General features: G+C 38.7%; 1 protein-coding gene across 6 annotated transcripts in view; it reads right to left on the bottom strand.

Moving 5' to 3' along the window:
• The window catches only part of npas2 (neuronal PAS domain protein 2), a 43,857-nt gene that overhangs the window by 13,941 nt on the left and 13,624 nt on the right, over nucleotides 1-16,292 (bottom strand). For 5 of the 6 annotated variants that reach the window (XM_061055543.1, XM_061055547.1, XM_061055546.1 and 2 more), the window contains exons 2-6: nucleotides 3,688-3,886; nucleotides 1,763-1,819; nucleotides 870-1,024; nucleotides 617-708; nucleotides 303-392 (exon numbers count right to left, since the gene is read on the bottom strand). In XM_061055543.1, the coding sequence (XP_060911526.1) occupies nucleotides 303-392; nucleotides 617-708; nucleotides 870-1,024; nucleotides 1,763-1,819; nucleotides 3,688-3,743 (450 nt within the window). In that variant the 5' untranslated portion in view covers nucleotides 3,744-3,886. Of the gene's footprint in view, nucleotides 1-302; nucleotides 393-616; nucleotides 709-869; nucleotides 1,025-1,762; nucleotides 1,820-3,687; nucleotides 3,887-12,059; nucleotides 12,673-16,292 lie in introns of those variants that run through there. The other variant, XM_061055544.1, reaches the window with a different exon arrangement.

Raw genomic sequence — 16,292 nt, 5'->3', positions numbered from 1 at the left:
ATTAATGTCATTCATTCAGATAAGCATAAAAAAAGTCTCTATGTGCGGCTGTAATTGTGTGAGTCATACATGACCTGGATCTGATCAGGTGTCAAATATGGTGTAGGAAGAATAGGAAATATGAATTTCTGACCAGGAACATTCACATGAAGGGTCCATCAAGTTGAAACAACAGGGTGAACTTTTGGTAATCTATGTAGTTCTTATATTTGACTATCTAGTAAAATAGAAGTGAGTAATAATGAATAAAAAGAACAATAACAACACAATGCAGCAACAGCAAGAGAACAAGAGATACTCACTGGTAAATGGCCGATAAGTGATGACACACTGTCAGAAACGTAGATGATGTTGCCATCTGTAGTTAATGCTATCAAGAAACCATCTAAAGCCTGTAGGAAGAGGGAGAACCTGGGTTTTAAGGTGCTGCATCTCATACAATCCTCGTCTATGGTAGGTTAATGCAGGTTAATATCATAAATGATACTGATATGTGAAGATAGATAACTGTTTCAATCTTCTACTCCCACCATGTTTTCTTTCTGTTATTGTTAATATCGGTCAATGTCAGAGCTTAATGGACTTGGCTCCACAAACACATCCTCCTGAGTTTTACCTCCAGCATTAATTGAGTGAACTCCTCATTACTGAGGAACGAAGGCTTCCAGTCCTGTCTCACATCACAGGTATCGTTCTGTGCAGTAATGTCTGAAAAACACAAATATGAAGAAATGATGAAAACTCAAAATTCCCCTGAGAAGAAGAAGTGCTTTAGTTCATTACTTGATAAAGTAGAAAGGTGGAGATAATTCATGTCAAGTATGTCACAATGTTTGCAGTATATATATAAAGGCATAACATATTCTTACCTTTCTGTTTCTGCAAGAAGTCAATAGTTCTCTGCAGAATGGTGGATTTGTCCATCTTGCGAGGATGGCCCTGACCCTGCAGCATGGTGCATAGCTCCTTGATGAGCACATTGAATTGGTCTCTTCTCTTCTTTTCCGATTTGTTACGAGATGCCCTTCAATACATGAGAACGATTGTCAGTACAGATGGGGAGCTCAGTCTATCAAGCGATTATTGTCTAGAATTACTATAGCCTGTTCAGGCCGTACATCCAAATAAAAGCTGACAGAGACAAGGACACACACAGATAGAGAAACTAAAACCGTCCACAATGAAAAATGTAACAGTGAGAGAGAGAAAGACAACATCAAAGCAGCTCAAACACAAATACCAGGTTTAATTAACTGTATGCAAAACTGAACCTTTAATAAAATAAGGCTTAGGCATAGAACTTAAATTATCAAAATTAAATGATTACACAAGCTATACTGACTCCAATTGAAAGCTCCTATGAGAAGTTTTTTGCTGGTAATGAAACCGACCAAAATACTTATTCCACCTATGACCTACAAAAGCAAACAAGACCATACTTATAAAGGTTCGCTATTTCTATAAGGTCATTCAACACGCTGCAGAAACAGCCTTTTTGTAAATTTAACCAAAGCAAAGATCTTGGATGAATGATAAATTAGACTGTTAAAGGAAAGCAGGATGTTTTTTTTTTCTTGTAAAAACACTCCTTATTTTTTTTTAAATCCTGTGTTTACATGCCCTAGTGACTGTGGAGGCTGGGAGAAAAACTACAAATGTATCAATTCATTTAGTAATCTAGATCAACACTTATTTTTCAAACAGTTCAGTTCAAAGTGACTGACTAACACATACACCTACATACAAATAATAAACTTAGTACCTTTTTGCCCTGTCTTTCTCATCTTCATCCATTAAGTCATCCACGCAGCTGTTGGTGCTGGAAAAAAGAAGGGTACAAGGTCAATGTAGTTTCTTCAATGAGCTTCATCAAACATGGCTGACAACAAATGATAGCATGACGAGTACATTGTATCATCGTTGACTCCCTTAAAGACATTTTGACCTGCCATAGTAGAGAAAGGAAAGCTGTCAATACAGAAGTTCTAATGGAATCTAGCCATCATTGACTTGTAATTTACAGCCTTTCTTTTCCCCATGTCAAAATGTCTTCTGAGCTATAACCTTCATCCTATGCTTCAGACTGCATGGGGTAAAACACCTGATTCAGTGTAAAGGATGCATCAGTCAGACAAACTGGTGTTGGAAAAACCAGCTAACCTGGTTGAAATGCTTTGTCTTTCTCCCATTTTAAACAGGTCACTGTGGCCTCAGGTACATTAACAACACTGTTTGCATATTATTGGATAAAGTTGTCTTTGCATAACACGGTCTAACAATAAAGAGAAATATAGAATGAAGACGACCACGTAGAATCAAAACTTATGTCACTTTTGATCTGTGAAACACTTAAAGGAGGGCTTAGCCAGCATCCCAGATGATTCATTTTAACACATCACTGCTAACAGATATTTCTGAGGCCTGAGCGTCATGTGAGGATATACTATCACAGGTTCAAAGATAATCATAAGGTGGTGAGGTATACGTATGTAAACAGCCTCACCCGAATAAGACTTTGACCTGATTACGGTCAGTAGCAAGTTTCTCCGCTGATGAGACATTTCTAGCAAGCCATCAGACTTTGCAGCCCCAACCCCTACACTCTGTTGGGTTTTCGTTTAGCTGTGCAGCACTTGGTGCTTTTATGAGGTTTATTATATACGCCAGTTGTTTGCATCTTTATGTATCATGTGTTACAAAATGAGAAAAAGAAGTAAATCTAATGAAAAGAAATGAAACATTAGCCTGGGGAGCTAACAGTAAGTTATGGATGAACCATAAAGCTAGCTTAATTACAGCTTCTGGTTCTTATTCCATTTTTGGACATGTACAAACTGCAGTATGATGCCTGTTTTGTATCTATGAATTAAACAAACTAAATACTTACATGGGATTATTGTCTAGAGATGCACAGCTTCTGTTGTTTGTTTATGAGCTTTCAATGATTGTTGTTTGTTTCTTTGTTTCTTTATTGAATTTAAAGGTGAGCCTTCAGTTCTAGAAGCTGTACTTGTTTGAAAGTGTAACTTCTTGTTGTGTAAGATTATTATAATCAGAGCTGCGCTGAGATTCATTCCAATGCTTCATTACCCGGTGTAGTTGTAACTGCTTTTTATGGACATCTGTGAGAAATGTTCTCCGCTTGCAAAATGGCTCTCCAGCTCAAATGTGGGGTTGTTTAAAAGTGCATGAGAGACTTCATCAATTGTTAAAAGCTCAGTTTACTGAATGATTTCTTAGAATTTGCTTCTTCAAATGAAATCTCATGGCCAAATTCTACTCAAAGAAAAAAAAAAAAAAAATCAGGGCAGGCTGGATCCTTACAAGTAATCGCTTTCACCTGATTACTCGTCTCCCTTTTTTCCTTTTCCTTCAAACATGGTGAATCTGTTTCACCGGAACCGTAACTTTGCTATAGTTTGACATCTTTTCAGACATTCTGGTGAGCAGAGCTGCTTCCTTTTTATTCGACCATATATTTGACAGAAAAATATTAGCTCTTTGCAGCACACTGAGTAATGTCAGAAGCTATGAAAAGAAAAGTACATGTGTGTGGAGGCTTTTGAAACAGAAATAGAGACATCTTTTATAGAAAAGTCTTCACACTATGTATTCAGAATTTGGCATTTGAAGATGCCGTAAATGAGCCACATTAACATAAAGGTTAACTGTTTTTTTGGTACTCACTCCCAATCCCTGCAGGTGGATGGACAGGGGCCACCGAAGTCCGAAAGGTTGTCCATACTCACTCCCTTTCCCAGCCAGGCCCTTTCTGAAGTCTTATAAGTCCCATTCGCGCTGATCTTGTCGAAACACTCTTTTGGAAAAACCTATCGTGGACCAGCTGCCCACCGCCTCCTCGAGTCCACCAAAGAAACGTCAAGACCTGCGGGGCGGGGGAAAAAAATCACAGCATCCTTAAAGTTTGCATCTTATTAAGGATAACATCTGGATTGCATAAATTCATTTTTACTTTAACCTGTAAAGAATATGCACCAAGATCCTGTATTTCTCTTTAACAAAATATCTCTTTGACCCTTATTCATTTTTTTTTAACAATGTGTTTTTTGCTTTGCTGGATAACCATTAATAATACAATGTAAAGTTCATGGGGCATGGCCAATTTCCGGCTGCTACCTGGGTACAGTACTCTATCATTAAAGAAGTGTTTTTGCACAGGAGGAGCTCCCATGACCTAGAAAAGCGTCTAAAGTGGCGAGCTCTTTTGAGAACCCGGTATAAAGAGAGTGTGCAGAACAGCCACCTCCTTCACATCCTCTGTGTTAGAGAAGCTCCAACATTATGGAGCAGACACATCTATAAAACACCAAAGAACATACAGAATGAACTACTGGCTATCAAAGGTACAAGTATATGTATTGATATTTCAAACACCTTTTTTCTGTACGTGGTTGACAGCACTAACATTCACTTCACAAGTCTTAAATAGTTTTGTGGGCCCGTCTTTTTTCCACTTTGAGTGATGAACAAAAGAAGCCTCAAGGGAAACAACCGGTTATTGCATTTTCCAACATTTTCAATTAAGATGTGAAACCTTGTCGGAGGGGGAATACGTTCATGGAAATTAAAGAGTGATGAACCCTGAATAATTAACTACTCACACCAGTATATGTATCTGTATCTGTATTGTAGCTGGTCTGAAAACACAAATTAGGTTAGTAATCACCTGCCAAAGTTCTAAGACACAGACAGCAACGAGATTTGTTCATTTGCTTGAGGAATATATTGAAGTATACATTTAAAAAATCCCTTTAGGCTTCAGACTACAGCTTTAGGTTTCTGTGATTTTATATCCTTGAGGGTATGTTATACAATCACCACCAAATTATAGGTTAAAGAGCCTATATGTTACGTTTCACATGTACTAATCATGGTTTTCTGTTTGCAGTATATATGAGGACTGTAATCTGATGTGAAAAATTACACATTCATGTCTCTCTCGGTTGCCTATATAAGCCTGTAAGCTCATATTCATTGTTAGGGACTCAAGCGGAATTTTCCGCAAAAGCACCACGGGAGTGATGTAGTGTTCGTTCTCAACTGCCCGCCTGAAATGCCCATCATTTATCTGTTTATGACTTTCCATCCAGCTAAGTGTGTAGTCTGGCTGCTCACACACACACACACACACACAAACACAGAGAGTCACAAAGAAGGTCGTTTGGTGACAAAGAAATGTTATGTCAACAGGGATGATTTCCTCATGGAAGGAGTGAGACCACTGGCTGAGGGCCAAGCTCTGGAGGCTTTGGAAGAAATCGTTATGTGTTTCTCATTTTCAATCAGTGAGTCTCACCATCAATTGACATCTACAATGTATGTAGGTTAAGTATGTGTAGGTGGGAAAAGCTAAAAAAAAAATTATAAATGGAGAAGTCTAGAATCTTGTGCATTGTACTGTAATATCAACACATGCTTATCAACAAAGCTGTAGACATGGTGACATGTCAAAATATGTCAATATTTTTATCCATGAGTCCTATGCCACATTGAATTAATGTCATGTCATAATTGTCAAAAGACACAAATGCTATACGTTATATTTCTGCTGATGTATAGCTGTGATTTGACCTACTGGTTCAGTGGTCAAGCTGTATAGAGTATTTGTTCCTTCCTTCTTCTCCTACTCTGCTGAGCTCTCTGTTCAGGTAGCTCTTTTTCTTGAAAACACTGGTCAACAGGCCAATACGTTACTCTCTCTCTCTCTTTCTCTCTACGACATGACTTCAGCCACGTAAACAAGTGGGATTAAGAGACAAAGAGACAGAGTGCTTCAGAGCTTATTTGTTTATTGTAAATATTTTCAGAAAGACACGTAAAAAATATGTTTATCTGTATATAAACACATACAAAAAAAAGCAACAAAAAAACTAAGATAAGCATTGTAAAAATAACAAAAGACTTACATAACAGTCACTTTGTGTTTGGAGGTAGTGAACAGACTGTTGTAACAGCAGGCATACATTTTTAAAAAGTACACACTAATTGCCCCACAGAGACAAGTGAAAATACAGAAACAAATTCCGTACAGTGGACAATGCTCCTGTGAATGTATATCACATACACATGTGACGGGTTGGGCTCAAGCCCAACTTCAGACAACATGTCACACGTGGAGGAGATAAACATTCACGGGAGCATTTTTAATCCAGGTTTTTCATTCAAAATAGTCCTGTGAGTTTTTTTTAAATCAAATCTTTAAGGGACTTCTAGTTTCCAAAAGGGTCAGGTTATTTATCTCTCGCATTCGCTAGACACAGGGGATCACTATCCGTTTTCCAGTCGACTCTGCAGTTGTGGCAGGTGTGTCACTCTGGCTGACCCCTGTTTGGTCCTGGTGTCAGTCCCCGGTAGTCCATTACACTCTTTTGACTCCTCTTCACTGACAGACCCAGCTCCTGCTTTTCCTCTGCCTCTCCTTCCTCTTCAGTCACTGTCAGTGCCCCCCCCCCCCTCCCTCAGGAGCAGCTGATTCTTCACAGCAGGAGCTCTGAGAAAAGAAATAATATTAATGACATGTCTATGGTTTTCCAAATGAAGACACTGTGATTGAAACTAACAGGGAAATAAACAATAGTAACCTTTAATGATACCGCAGTGTTACATTTTGGTAGTCTGAATGTTGGAGTTTTGTTGGGGCTTGTCACTAGTGAGTTACTATGTTTTGGAGCAGTGCAGCTGTTGTTACTTTACAGGTGTAACGTTACTCCAACACAGTGCAAAGACTCAGCAATAAGCTGTAGTGGTAACAGTAAGTTTACTGCAAAGACTACCATGCTAACATTTCTGAGCCTCAATGAAAGCTACTTATTAAAAGATTGATAAAGCTGCTCAGCTAAGCTAAGCCAGTTAGCATCAATGTATTATAAGTAAGTTGGTAAAATGCAGCCAACGTATCTTTCAAATACAATGATTTTTACAACATTTTCATTTTAGTGCTGTGTCAGCACTCAAGAGTCAAATAATAAACTATGAACTTACAAAAGTGTAACTTACATACCTCCTCTGTTAACAGGACACCGGTAAATCCTGCGCGTCTCCTCTGTGTGTCGCGGCTGATGGTCATTATGCTCGTTCGGGCGCAAGCGCAACAGCGAGAGCGAGCAACAGGTTACTGGTGCAGTTCACCTAACAGCCAGTGGTGTCACTATCAACACAGTATTTCTGAAAGTAACATATACTGTAGCCCCTTTGAAAGTGACTGCCGTAGGCTATAAGCATGTCACTTGTCATTTGATCTACAGCTATAACTCATGATAAATCTAAATGCGTATGTATGCTTAAAACCAGTCACTGTATTTCACAGGGTTTTTTTTGCTCATATGTTCCAGTGTCTGCTTTGGATTCAACAGATGGTAGCTGCAGAACTCTCTACTCTTAACACCTCATGGAACTGCGTCATGGTCAAATCCTTCCAGAAAATCCAAAATTCTGCTAAGCAGGGTGGGTCTATTGTTTTGCCACTATTTTCTTAGCAGATGTTTAAGTACTCCTTAATTCAAGCACAGCGTCTAAATTCACAGTGTCTCTGCCACACACTTAAAGTCACGTGGGTCACAGACATTGGAGCATCTAAATAAATCAAAGAGCGAGCATAATGTTAAGAGGACAGGATTGGAAGATAGCAGAGCAGCAGATACAGTACTTTAATCACCAGGGAGAACTATATTCCCCCGAGCATGTCATCAATAGATCATGCTCATGTATACCAACTCTGCTTTAGTGATTCACTTTTTGACAACATTTCAGAACATGCAAAGTGTTTGACTCAAACACTGTGGGCCTGCTTTGACATCATATTATCCATTAATAATGTCAGCTTCTTTTAGCCATGAGCACAGTCTTTCCCAAGTTGTAAAAACAAATATTTTTACAGCTCCCCCCCCCCCCCCCGTCTTAAATTAAATTGCCTTTATTCAAGGTTGGCATTAAAGTTAACATTCTTACAAGTTGAAATTTTGTTTTAGATCAGCGAACAATGTAAGTAAATGAAAATGTAAGATCATTATATAAAAACTGAGCTATCAATATCTCTGTCCTTGATCTCTCACTGCACCTCTCTGATGCACAAGCTTTTACTCCTATGCTTACCTGGTTCAAATACAGTGGGCGGTGGTGATCCGACTTAATCAGATTGAACCAATTGAGTTGAAAAAATTTGTATTTACACACTTAATTAAAGTAAACAGCCCAATCTCTCCTCCTTCACGTCTCTGCATTCAAGGGGAGAAAAGCAGGAAATGCAGCGGCCAGAATCTGAGCAACCAGTGCTGTGGACACTAAACCGAAATTCAAGCTGTGATTTATTTTTCTTTTTTGGGGCCCATTAGAATTTGTATGCTCCATAAAGTGCTCTTGAGATGCTTTTTATGTTCAATAAGGAAGTGTTGGCTATCGCTGAGGGAAACACTGATGCCTAATCAGAAACATAACTTCTGCGTCTGCTGCAGTGCTATTTGCACTTACTGCCAAACTACTGTTTAGACATAATGTTATTCAGCTGAAACCTTTTTCTCTAATTAAATAAGTTCCTGAAATATTGATATAGTCAAGAAATAGCTAAGTGGCATGCTGATTAAACAAAAAATTGTAGTTGACTGCAAAAGCAACAAATGATTGGCACTGATCATTTGATTGCACCTACTTTAAGAATGTTGATTTTTGGAGAAATAAATGTATTAAAACTTTTTTTATTCTTTAACTTATATACTGGAATGTGTCTTTAGAGTGAAGAGCTGTGTAAAATGAAGCCTCCCATATCAGCCTGCATTCTTGGAAAGTAATGAGGTTAAACCACACCTTGCAGGTTAACACCTAAAAAACACCAGAGTCCGGTTACACTTGTGGCCCCAGGTATTTAAAGCCTTTAACTAGCAACCCGAACTCATGACAGAAGTCATACACTCAAGTTCAAGTTCAAGTTCATGAGCAAACTATGTGCAAACAGGCTGGTGGAGCAGACACAGGTAGTCTGGAGAAAAAGGGCTTTTCTTATGACAGATCCACAAATATAGCTGTCTTTTCAACTTCATCGTTTTAAAGCACTGATTGCTTTGGTGAGAAACTAGACCAGGATGAAATCTAGAGAATAACTGGACTATGTATAGTCAACATGCAAAAATTGTGGCCGAATTGTAAAACAGTGAACACACATTGATATTTTCTATATTTGATGAAGTTACTTGTTATGTTTAAGATTTTGACTGTCCTAATTGTTTTTGAAAATTCAACATATCTGCTGAATTACAACACCATCATGTTATTTGTCTGATCCTCTGTATCAGGATGATAAACACAAACACCCATCCGTTTATAATGATGGATTAAAGCTCTTCAGCTAACAGGCTGTGGTTGATACCATCAGTCATAGCTCGTTGAATGTCTGACCACATATGAGAGACGTAGCCAGCAGATATTTCACTGTTAGATGAAGACAAAATACCTGCTCTGCTTCTAAGATTTGGGTGTGGCCTGTAAGCAGGCTTGTCATGTCAAGATTGTTGCTGCAATGATTTCTGTCATGTGAATTAGTGCAGATTTATGTAACGCATTTTTGGTTACGCATTTCAAGTGACGCACATACCGAGCATTACATCGTCCCACAGACATCTTGTACCATCATTTCTCTTATAATCTTTTAGTCCTTTTAAAATCAAACATTATACTAGAGCCAAACCCAGACATTATATTTCTCTGTGATTCTTAGATTCGTTTAGTTGGTGATTACTTCATACAAGCCTGCAGTTTACCTTTAATCTGTTGCAATACCAAAGACCTAAGAGGACCTAGTTTGTTGATTCGGATCATATTGGACAAGTGCTGTGTAATTATGCTGCCAACTATTCATTCTACAAGCACTAATTAGAATGACGTTTTGCACAATTACCTTGCGTCCAGAAAGAACTAGGTTATAAATTATTCAACTCATATTCTCGGGTTCCTTTGAGTTTATTGGAAGGAGATTAAATAAATTTGTCATCTGTCAGAGATTTTACCAAACCATTTATCAGGAAGGCTGACTCCATCACGGTGGACCCCTCGCAGCCCCTTCACCCATTCTTGTTGCTTCTCCTGTGCATCAGCCAGCCCCTTCAGAGCACTAAAAAGGAGACTTACTAAACTCTAAAGTTTCCAACTGCAATAAATCAAATTCCAATTTGGTAGCTACCTCTTTATCTGTGAGCATATTAGGCCATAAAAGGCAATGACTGAAATCAAAAAGCAGGATGGCTTTATGCAATACCAAAGACTTGAATCGATGTCATGATAAGCAAGAAAGAAACCAAATTGAGCTTACTCACAGCCATATAGACACATTGCACAGGGAATGGTCAGTGGAGGTGACTCATACCACCAAGTCCACATATCATTAATTCAAAAGTTGAAAATAATCCAAAATCAACAGCTCCAACATTGGTAGCAATTTCCAGAAACAGAAACTCCAAATTTAAGCTAAAGGCCATGTCTTGTGATCTAAACCATACATATGCACAAAACCCCTTGAATCCACGAGCAAACACTGCTTCAAAACAGGGTTAGTTGTCAATGGCTTAATTAATAGCTATTCTATTATTCAGCAAAGCAATATTTAAAAACAGTTAACGATGTACAAATCCTGCAACAAAAAAAAAGGAAAGAAAATGATTGCTAGACCAAACATCTGGACAATTGAGTCTTCAGATTGCAGCTCAAGAAAGTCAAACATAATGACCATACTTCTATTTCTTCTACGATGGACCATATAGCAACAACTCATACTGCCATGATTTATTACTGTTTGATATTGCTTATTTAAAAAAAACTGCCAGTTTAAAAAAACGATGGTATTTCTAGCCAGAGGGCTCACAATGTCTCTGGTGCTCTTGTGCTAATCGATGAATTTAAGATACTAATCCAAGCACAGAGTCTGGGGTTGTGACTGCTTCTGTCTGCTTGTGTAAAAGTTTACATTGCCTGACCACCTTTATCTGCATCTGGTTCTGAGCCGATAGCCCAAGCTGTCAGGTAAATATTAACTGGGCCTGGACAAGCTTAGTTTCAGTAAATCTCCACAGGTTTATTCATCTAGGTCTGGTTGCTTCAGGTGGTTATTATGATGAAATGCTTACATAAAAAAAAAAAATGTCAGCATTATCCCGAATCCAATTGATCTGCTTGACTTTTAACAACAGTGCAAAGATATAGCTATAAGAAAATTCTAAATGATTTGCTTTTGCAATCTTGATAAGATATTGAAACAAACTGATTTTTTTCTAAATTAAAAATTATGTTCTGGTGTATCATATGGGATAAGCAAACAGAAAGCATTTCTATTGGTCCTACACCTACACATGAAAGGAAGGCCCATGAGTGCACTCAACAACCCCTTTAAGTTACCCTATGTAGGCCTATATTGTATGCAAGTAATTCTGCCACACTTCATCATGAAGTGTCAAACAGAGGAAGCTTCTCTGTCCACAATAAGAAAAACAAAATGCCTTGTGCACAAGAAAACAGCGGGGCCAGTCAGAGAAATGTGAACTCCAGCAGACTTAAAGCTGCCAGGTTGGGTAACATCAGCCTGACCTGAGCTCGCTGAGAAATTATTTAAAGATTTCCTTTTCCTGTGTGACATTTAACATTTTGTTATCTAGTGTCTTGGAGGAAAGAATGACGCATATCTCTTCAGTGTTTTACCATGAATATCATCAGCAGAAGTTCAACGTAAGAAAAAAAAAAAAATAGGTTAGGCTATTTCAACCTTGTAACCAAAGCATTATAAGTGATAGCTGAAAACATGCAAGCAGCATTCAAGAGCGCTGTTTGTGTAACATTGCTAATGCAGGCGAAATATAAACACCATCAACCTACACAGGCTTGGTCCCTTAGAAAAAAATGAACTAGGTGCAAATCATACGGTTGCCCACCACAGCGTTAAGTGGAAAGAGGTCACTCGTGAACTTTGATGTCATAAACAGTGTAGCGGGTGGTGACATTTTTTTTTTTTGCGCTCCTGTCAGAGTGACGCAAAACTGAAATCTCAAATGAATCTCACGTACCTTGACACCGAGTCTCCAGCGGAAAGAAAGAGCCACACGTAACTTTAACCAATGTCGTCATTTTTGTAACTAAAACATAGCAAGTACTCGATACCAGCAGCGTGCGACTCTCCGGCTGACAGCACCGAAAGCGGTAAATTGCATAACAACCCCGAAGTTAACAACGTGCCCTTAATAACCGTATGTGTTCAGCAGCACCGCTCATTTCTCATCAACGCACGATAATATTCCCATTTGGTGGTTTTCTGCTAGTGTCGGTCTGTGTCCGTGTATTTTCCAGGCACTGAACTCCACATCCTCCGCTGGCAGTGGCTTGTAAACAGGACCGAGTGGCTGAGAGCAGAGAAAGTAGGTCAGCTGGTAGCTCAATACTCAACACCGAGCAGCAGCATAAGCAGTCGGCTGTGCAACACAACCGAGAGAAACCTGTAGTGACCAGGAGGAAGGGGCGCATTGTAATCTTTAACACGTGCTTAAAGCATAATATCTCACCACCTTAATGTCATTTTGAGCTCTGCTATGGCAAACTGTATTTGTGTGTTGTAATATCTGATTGTAACGCAGGGTGTGGAGTTGAGTCGGAATACAACTTGGTCATGGAAGTAAGTAGCCTTTAATCTATTAAGCTTGCTCTACAGTTGTCCAGAGAGGTAAAGCAGGAGGCTTTGAGTGATAGAAAATTATCTAGGAGGAGGAGATGAGGGCAAAGGGTGTCTCCTCTCTGTCAGTGAGATAACAGATTAGCCTGCCTGACCCTGTTATAAGTTAATACACCATTTATTATTCATTTGTGGGGAAAGGGCTAACATGACACTTGAATCCATATGTGAAAGGAGAGGCTGAAGCTTTTTGTCCTCCCCTCAAGTAGGCTACTTCCCTACTTCCTATGTTGTTGTTTTTTTTTTTTTTTTACGACTTCCTGGTTGCCTTTTCCCTCAGCTGAAGTCCAAAATGTGGGTCAGCAGTCTGCATGACTAATTTCGAGGGCTCATAATGGACCCGCTCCAAAAGTCTCTGTCAAATAATAACACAGAAGGCTAGGGATGCAGAATTGACACCATGTGTTGAAAACATTTAAAGCATCAAGGAAACTGCAAGTGAGTGTTTACGAGAATCAGTTTACTCTTATGGAGATAACTAGAGATAACACAGAGGTGAAACTTTAGACTCTATAACATCCTTATCAGTAATTGATTGTCATAATCATCAGTTTGTAAATCATTCCACATTTAATTTAATTGAGCAGTCGCCACTGAGTCTACAGAGTATGTCAACAATTGCACGCGATTCCTGATTTTAATTAGATTTTGTTTTGAGACCTTAAAGGTAGGAACACTACTAATAATCTATAGCAGGGTTTGGATGAGAATTGTGATTTTCAGTGGGTAGATAAAGTCTCCTAAAGAAAAAGAAAAAGTTGAATACAAAATTACCTTTCATTTGTTTCCTCAAGTTATTTCAGTTGCTTCTGCTTTTCATAGCTCAAGCAATATTGTTTTAATGAATAGTTTTCAGTGGGATGATCCTTAGACATGTTAAACACTCTGTAAGGTTGCACTGAGGTTAAGCTCTGCTTTCAGCTAAATGGGAATGAAAGCATGACAAAATTCTCACAGCAGCTTTGTCAACAGGTAGATGTTTAGCAGCCAGGTTTGTCAACTACAATAATGATTAGACATAAACAACACAGCAGAACCTGATGGGAATGTTCTTCATTTTGTAGCTCTTTTGTCATAAAGAAAAGTACATTTATTTTATCTGATAAACAAGAAGTCAAGCAACCATTAACATTATGAGGGTTCCATTTATCCTAAGGGGAACATGACTGTCCCTAAGCTACAATAGTTGTAGAGACATTTGACTTGAATCACAAATGTGAACCTCATTGTGGTGCTGAAGAAAACCAATCAATTGTCATTTTCTGGGAACGATGACTGTCTTTTGAAATTGTATTTAAATTCAGACAGACCAACAGACTAACATTGCATTAGAAGCAAACACCAAGCATGTTTAAAATTCATTAAGTGTGTGTGCAAGAATGGACAGTAGTGCACATATTACATCTCTTATGACCCTGATGCAACAGGACACCTACTGTTTAACTGTTCAGATGTCATGATATTTTATAGTGGCTGGACAAAATATCTATACAGCAGCACTACATCTTCATTCTGACTTGTGTGAAACAAATTCTGAATCGCTAATGCCAATTTTTGGAGAATAAAAAATTAAATCCAGCGCTCACCACATCAGTACTTCATGACACCTCATGGTGGCACTTATGACATGAACGTTAGTTTATGTTACCCTCACTTATGGGGAATAAATAAGAAGCATTCAGCAAGATAATGTCAAAAAAGAGGTGAAAATAGATAGAGAAACAAGGAGGTGAAACTGACATAAAATTGTCAAATTAAATAGAAAAATGTATTCCCACACTTAGTGTTTAAGTGCTGTTATATATTCTTCAGTTTATCAGATATCTTGATGTATCATGATTGTCTTGCAATTGATAATTATTGCATGATTGCCGTATCATGATACAAGTGTTATTGAGGGCCACTGATCGCACATCGTGTTGTATTGTGAGTGATAGGATTTCCTCCCTCTCACCTGAATTGACTTAATTATGTCTGCTAGACTTCTGACAAAAATGTGTGCTTCTGGGCGTTTACTTTGTAATCAGCCAAAAGTCTCCGATTACATTACAATTTTGTAGTGCCACTTCAATGCTGCAGTCTTGTATATTTGCAGACATTGTACTTTCCTTTTCTCAAATTCATTCTGGAAGGGGTGCGGGGATAGCTTAGCAGTTATGTAAGGAGGCTATAGTCCTTGTCGCAGCAACCATGGGTTCAAATCTGACCATGGCCCTCTGCTGCACGTCATCCCCCTTGCCCCCATCTTGTCTCTCTTTAGCTGTACTATCTAATAAAGGCAGAAAGCCCAAAAAATTTAATTTTGGACTTTTTGGTTTCATAAAAATATTTCCATAATGACAGCATGATGAAAGCCAGCTGTCATGTGAAGAATTAAGCAGAGCACAAGAATACGGCTTTGACAAGTCAGTGTATGACATCAGAAAACCTGTTGTGCATGTTTCTAATTAGGTGAACGTAGCTTCCTATAATAGGGAGGGTGAGTGACAGCCTGCACGTACAAGCTTTTCATGAACCAGTTTGAAGACTTCTACCTAAGGCAATCACATATCAATAGCAAGTTGTAACTGCAAAAACTCCAGCTGCACAGGAGACCTACAAACATACTTATCACATGTTCCATATATGAGGGTTCCTTTTGGATGTGTTTTACAGAATTTTCCAAGTTTTAACAATGACGTAATACAAAATGTAAGACTATAACTCTGCCAAAAAGCATTATTCACCGTTTATGATGAGGATGTCTCTCCAGACATTCATGGACTTGAGACAGAGCCGTAGTAGCATTGCTACATTTCCAGAACACTTTTCTCAATGGCCGTCTTCATGTAATGAGTCACACTTTCCCACAGCTTATTCCGTCTGCAGCTGTTGTACCAGTCCACATTTTGATGAGTGATCCTGCTTATGATGTGGTACCAGTATGATGCCATTTTAACCAGCTTGTGAGACATGGAGCCACAGCCGAACAGCATGTCTGCCTGGTCTGCCAGTGACTTAAACATCCTTCATCTACTGAATAATGGCAACTTTGTACTCAATGGATTATTCAGTCTTGGGCACTGAAACCTTAAGGTAACAGCATCTGGCTGTTTGTTTCTGTCAGTGCAAACCAACTTTTAGTGTGAGGATAAACCAATCTAAATTGTTGACCAATCTTAACATACAGACCCAAGCAAATCTGCTGACACCTGGATCGGTTAAAACGTACTGAGAACCAGTCGATTGCCTGGTTTCAAAATTATGAAATGGTTTAACTAGGTTTTGCTTCCTACCCTACATACCTTAGCTATGCCTGTAATCTCGCAAGATTAAGTTTGATCGTTTACCTCTCACAAGAGTAACTTGAGTTTAGCAGGTTTTCCAGTTAGTATGAGTTAGCTCAGAAGTTGAAAACAACAACAACGTCCTAAGTTGCTGCACCACTTTTCCGTTCTCCAATTTAGAAATGAAGTCATTTGGATTGATATGTAGAAGGGGAGAAACTTTCCAAAAGTCTGCCCGTCTTCTCACCTGTTAAGATGGCAAAGCAAAAACCATTGCTGGGATGCCAACATTACACACTTCCTCTGGC

Source organism: Labrus mixtus, chromosome 14 (assembly GCF_963584025.1).
Source record: "Labrus mixtus chromosome 14, fLabMix1.1, whole genome shotgun sequence".
Lineage (NCBI taxonomy): Eukaryota > Metazoa > Chordata > Actinopteri > Labriformes > Labridae > Labrus > Labrus mixtus.
Note: the sequence above shows the minus strand (reverse complement) of the source record. Positions and strands in the feature narration are given on the sequence as shown.